Below are 6,109 nucleotides of genomic sequence, written 5' to 3' on the forward strand. Positions count from 1 at the left end.
CCTCCAGCCAGAGCCTGTGGGGGCGACCGCCCCCCCCACGCAGACAGTGCTGGCCTCCGCGAGCGCGCCTCCCCCCCCCCCCCCGCACCCGGCACGGGTCTACACCGTGCAGGGAGGCAGGGTCTGCAAGAGCCCCTGCGCCACCGCGAACCCGCTCCCTCCAAGAGGCCCCCGGTCAGCCTGGAGTCAGAACACCTGGTCCCAGCCGCCCGGGGTCCCTTCGGCTTCCCCTAAGGTTGCGGCTAGACCCCGAGGATGAGCCAGGGCCTGGGGGTCGTGGGGGGTGGGCTGCAGCGAAGACACAGGAAGGAAGGCCTCGGGGAGAGGGCCGAGCCCCCCAACTCCCCAGGCCGGTGGCATCCTGACCCTCCAGCACCGCCAGCCAATGCCGGGCGGAAGCTGGGGCCGACGCAGTTTGCCCACACGCCGGCCCGGTGCCGTTCCCAAGCCCCTGATTCTGGTGGCACAGGGTGGGGGGGTCCCGGGAGGCATCCAGCAGGGCCACCAAGGCGCAGGACCCCCGGGGACCCCCGCTGACCTCCTGTCCCGGCAGAGAGTGACCCCCCTCCTCCCCCTGCCGCCTCTACCGCCGTCCAGTCCCTCTCTGACCCTGTCTCTGTCTTTTCCAACCCCAGCGACTCGGGGTGGATTGTAACATCTATTAGCATCGTGGTGATGGCTGCGTGCAAGTCGAGGATTCTCGCATCCGGCACACGCCTTGGCCTCTTTCCTAGTAAAATAAACAAATACGCACAAACCTGCAAGGCAGACCCCCGGGGATCCATCATCCAAACACTGTAAATTCCAAAGATGAAAGGGAGCCGCCCCCAGCCGGACCCTCTTTCCCGGGGCCTCTAATTGCATCCCCCGCTTGCAACTGGGGTGTGAAATATTTAGACAGCAGTGAGCTGAATATTCTGGGCACAACCCTGCCCACAGCTGTGCCATCCCCAAACAGGCAGGCGCACAGACAAATAATAATAATAAAAATTTAAAAAAAAAAAAAAAGCAAATGCCCGCCAGGTCGCTTTAAAAATTCATTAGCACTCACTCACCTCCGCTGGAGCGCGCCCTGGTTCACGAGCGACCGCGTCCACCACCTCGCCCAAGGGATTCCGCCAGATCGAGACTTTCCCAGAAAATCCTTTGCGGGAGGGCGGGAATGGGGGTCCCCGGAGTCCCGTCAGACTCTGAGAACACTCGACAACAGTGTGCAGTGTGAGCCTGGGATTGGGGGGGGGCGGGGAGGGGGTCCCCAGCGAGACTCCAAGTCGAAGCATCGGTTCCCACCGGTGGCCAGCAGGACAAACCCTCAAAGCACCCCTAGCTAGGCCCCTGTTCTGCACCTGTGACCTGGGCTGCTCAGCAAGAAGCCCCCGCAGAGCCCTCTCAGGCAACGCCCCCCCCCAGGCCGGCAGCTCGGGCATGTCCTGGGAGACGGCACTTCTGCACGGCATGGTGGTTCCTAGAGAGGGGCGGGGGGGCGGGGGGGGAGCTTTGCACACGCGATGAACCAGCAGTCCAAGCTGGGGGTGCGGCTCTTCCGCGTGTGTAGAGAACGGGCCCCAGAGGGCCCCAGGCGCAGGCTGTAGCCGCCCCTTGAACCCTCCGCAGGATGGAGGGTGGCCCCGGTGTTGGGGGAGCATGAGAGGCACGTCGGTGCCCGGGGGGCTCGGCGGAGAACTTCCGCCGAGCTCGCTCTCTGCAGGGGAACCTCGTGGCTCTCTAGTCACTAATGGAGGTCTGTCTGCGCAGGAAGCTGCCGGCAGAGAGGCGTTTGCGCAATCTAGTTCAGCTCTGGGATGGGAGAGAGACGGGTGAACCGGAGGGCCACGGTCTGAGCTGTCCCGGAGAGGCTGGGCCGAGGCTCCGGGGCAGACACCTCTCGGGGGCTTCACAGAGGGGCTTCGGCTCTCTGTCTGGAAGGACCCGGGGGCTCTGGGGTCGCAGGCCAGGTCTGTTCCGCCCACCCTCCGACATGCTTGGGGACCCACAGGGGCCAGGGCCCACGAATCTGTCAGCAAAGGGCGTGTGGGGCTAAAAGCCTGCCAGGCTCTTGGGCTAGCACGGTCCTGGGCGTGGCAGGAGGTCATCTTCGTAGAGCTGAGGACGAGCTGGGGCCACCGCCCCTCTGTGCCCCGGGGGACGGGAGCCAGCCTGCACCCTCACCAGCCGGCGGCCGCGGCCTGAGGACAAGGCGCCGTTCCTGAACCACAGCAAGGGCCAGTGTGCGCGTGCGTGCGTGCGTGCGTGCGTGCGTGCGTGTGTGTGTCCTTGGAGAGTCCCCCCGGGCTGGGAGGAGCCCCGGGTCGCAGGCTGTCCCTGATGCAGCAGCCCAGGGCCCCCGGCTTCTATGGTGCTGCAGATGCCGAGCCCCTGTCTGCCCTCTAGGAGCGTGCCAGCCCTCGTCCCGGGCACTGCGCGCCCAGGGTCTGTGTCTGTGAATGGGGTGCCAGCCCACGGCCCACAGCCCACGGCCCCGCAGCCCACGGCCCCGCAGCCCACGGCCCCCCAGCCCACGGCCCCGCAGCCCACGGCCCCGCAGCCCACGGCTCCCCAGCCCACGGCCCCGCAGCCCACGGCCCCGCAGCCCACGGCTCCCCAGCCCACGGCCCCGCAGCCCACGGCTCCCCAGCCCACGGCTCCCCAGCCCACGGCCCCGCAGCCCACGGCTCCCCAGCCCACGGCCCGCAGCCCACGGCTCCCCAGCCCACGGCCCCGCAGCCCACGGCTCCCCAGCCCACGGCCCCGCAGCCCACGGCTCCCCAGCCCACGGCTCCCCAGCCCACGGCCCTGCAGCCCACGGCTCCCCAGCCCACGGCTCCCCAGCCCACGGCCCCCGCAGCCCACGGCCCCGCAGCCCAAGGCCCCGCAGCCCACGGCTCCCCAGCCCACGGCCCCGCAGCCCACGGCTCCCCAAGCCCACGGCCCCGCAGCCCACGGCTCCCCAGCCCACGGCTCCCCAGCCCACGGCCCTGCAGCCCACGGCCCCGCAGCCCACTGCTCCCCAGCCCACGGCCCCGCAGCCCACGGCTCCCCAGCCCACGGCCCCGCAGCCCATGGCCCCCGCAGCCCGCCCCCATCTGGCATCCAGAGCCACGGCGCTGCCACTCCCAGCAGGCGGCTCCCTCATCCCCAGGACGGGCCGGCCCGCCCCCCGCTCCCGCCCCTGCCGCCCCCGTCCACCGGCCCCAGCTGCCCTCCACCTCCACGGGCCTCGCCGAGACGCAGCCCTGGCTCAGGACGAGGCGGCTCCCCACACACTCGGCACCGGCTCGTGCTGGGGACGCGCCCGGGAGCTGCCAGCGGGGGCCTCTTACCTCCCATCCCCGTGGTGGGAGCCACAGTGGGGAAACCGAGGCCTGGCCCCAGGCAGGACGCCGCAACCTCGGCCCAGGGCCTGGAGTCCCTGCCCTGTAGGGGTCAGGTGACCAGCTGTGTCCCCCCTGGGAATTCACCAGATGCCACGGGTTCTGAGCAAGTCCAGGACTCGATACCGATCTTGCCCCTGGTGCCGGAGGTCGGGACTCCACGGAGACCTGCAAACAAGGTGCTGCGCTGGGCCCGTGTGCGGGAGATGCAGCCCCCACCCGGTTCTGTATCATTCTCCGGACAGCGAGACAGGCCTGCAGCGGAGCCGGGAGTGAGGTGGGTGCAGGGAGGGGGCTGGGGACTCGGCTCGGGATGGCTCTTCTCACACCGGCCTGCTCCAGTCCACCCAGAGCCTGCCGCTTACTGGAGGTCCACATGCTGCAGCCAGGAGGCCCGGGAAGAGCCCAAAGCCCCTCCCTAGAACCCGAGGGCCTGGGGGTGCTGGGGCTCTGTGAACCCCAGCGGCATGGCCGATGCACAAGGTACATCTCCATCCAGGACCCCCGGCACCACCAGCCTGTCCAGCCACCTTGGGAGACTGTAGCGTCCAAGCTCACTTGAAAGAAGAGACACTTGGGAGGGGAGGGGGGATTCGAATACTTGGTCAGAGTCGCCTCAGGGGGCTGGGCTTTCCTGGGGGCCCCCAGGGTCCGGCGGCGGGGGGCTCTGGACTGCGGCTGTGGCTCTTCGCGTGGCATGGGGGGGGTGAGGCGGCGGACAGTTCCACCGCGTGTCAGTTTCAAGGTGTGCGGACAGATGTTCCTGCAGCTGTGGAGACCAGCTGCCCAGAAGCAGCGCGTGGTGGGAGCTGTGACTTAGGAACAGCGGGCGACCGCCCCCGGGGTGCTCGCGAGGCTGCTGGAGGCCCCCCGAGTCACCCCCTCCTGAGGGACGCGGGGTCCACGCGGCCAGCTCAGTCCTGTGACGGGGACCCGAGCCCAGCGGGGGCCCGGCACTGGGGGGTCCGCCTGGGGGGGGGCAGGGCTGCGTCTGGTGTTGGCATCCGGGGTACGAGGCAAGAGCCGGCCGGCCGATGGGAGGGGGCTTCCTCCCGGAACAGCCAGCGGGCCACGTGACCCCCGCGGGGGGGGAGGGTGTGGGGGAGCGGCAGCCATTTCCGACAGCTGCCCGGCTTGATCCCCATAAAGCCATAAAGCAGAGGCTGACTTTGAAATGGCCCTTCCTCCGCCAGTATCTTCGGACATAAATTTAAATAAAATGGCAATTTAAATGCCTGCGACACGGAGGCGGCGGCACGGGGCTGTCTCTGCCGGCGGCGTGGGGAGATGGAACGCGGCCCTAAACTGCCATCCCAGGGCCCGCGGGGGCAGGTCGGCCCGGGGGCAGGAGGGAGGGCCCAGCCCTGAGCCGGAGGGAGCGACACCGCCACCTCCCAGCCCCGGGGTGGGGGGGGCGGGACAGGAGCCACGCCACCCACTGCACCCACCCACCCATCTTCACCGCCCCCCACCTCTGGGAAAACAGGGAGACAGATGACTCCCGTCCCGTCCGCGTTGGGGGAGACGAACAGCGCTTGGACACGCCCCCGCGGAGCACCAACCCGTGGGAACCTCAGCGTCTGTGGGAGCTCGGCCCCCCCCACCCAGCCCCCAGACATGGCAGAACGGGCATCTCTAGCACGTCCCCAAGGCCGCAGGCACAGCACCCAGCACCCACGGGGTCAGGTGCCCAGGCCGCGGGGTCGTGTGCCTCGCCGGGGCAGTGGGTGGGGCCGGCTAGCCCCGCGGGGGAGCCGGGAGCCGGGGGCCATGCCTTCTGGGGGATCTGAAGCCCCCCCCCCCCTTCCGCAGGACCAGTCCCCCGAGCCACCTCCCCGTCACTCTGCTTGCCCAGAGCGCCACCTGGTGGCCATCCCAGGATGGGCCCCCACTGGCAGGAGGGCCGGGCTGCTGTCAGGCCAGGCGTGGGCCAGGAGCCTGGCAAGCCAGAGAGGCCTAAGATGGCTCAGAGCTCCCGGGATCCAGGGCACGGCTGGCCGGCACGCATTCCGGGGCGCGGGCTCACAGGCGAGTGCGCACAGGCGCGGGAGAAAGATCGGCAGGTGGAGGAGGGACTTAGGGCTCGCGGGCAAGCGGAATGAGAGGGCCGGAGACTAGATACGGTCTGGAGGTCAGGGTTCAAGGTCATCCCCAGTCCAGGTGCACGGTAGCTGGGGGTCCAGATGCGGCCGTCAGTGCTGTGAACGCTCAGCCCCCGAGCAGCAGAGGTCGGGGGGCACAGTTCATTCCCAGGGAGGTGTCCAATGTGCGTCCTGCTTCTCCGCCTGCGGGACACGCCAGGCGCGCTCCCAGCCCAGCCGCGGTCTGAGCCCTCTGCCGGCTCTTCAGACTTGATTCCCTTCCTCCCAGCCCACCAGACCTCGGGGACAAACTGAGTCTCTACGGCCTCTACCTGTCCCCCCCTTCCCGTTGCTTCCCACTTGCCTCGACCCTCCCCACCCGCCCCCCGCCCTGCAGGACCCTAGCTATGGGATGGACACGGGAGGGGCCCACCGCTAGCAAGCAGGGGACACTCACGGAGGCCTGTCCTGAAGTCTTAGCACGAAAAGGGCAGCATCGCGAATTGCTTTTTTGTTTTTCTCTAATCCCTCGGAGAAGAGCCTGACTCGATGGAGCAGGAGAGAAACAACGGAGCCTCCTGCAGTGCCAGAAGTTAGAAGCGCTCAGAACTGACGAGGACATGTGGAAAGGCAGGGGGGCCAACCTGAACAGCTACC

The 6,109-nt window shown here is 68.8% G+C and overlaps 1 protein-coding gene across 1 annotated transcript; it reads left to right on the forward strand.

The window, feature by feature from the left end:
• Positions 1-1,508: 1,508 nt before the first annotated feature.
• Positions 1,509-3,793, forward strand: LOC125353310 (basic proline-rich protein-like). Its single transcript, XM_048348888.1, has 2 exons — positions 1,509-1,588; positions 2,392-3,793. The coding sequence occupies exons 1-2, from the start codon at positions 1,509-1,511 to the stop codon at positions 3,791-3,793; spliced, it is 1,482 nt and encodes a 493-aa protein (XP_048204845.1).
• Positions 3,794-6,109: the final 2,316 nt, after the last annotated feature.

Source organism: Perognathus longimembris, chromosome 1 (genome assembly GCF_023159225.1).
Source record: "Perognathus longimembris pacificus isolate PPM17 chromosome 1, ASM2315922v1, whole genome shotgun sequence".
In the NCBI taxonomy this organism is placed as follows: domain Eukaryota; kingdom Metazoa; phylum Chordata; class Mammalia; order Rodentia; family Heteromyidae; genus Perognathus; species Perognathus longimembris.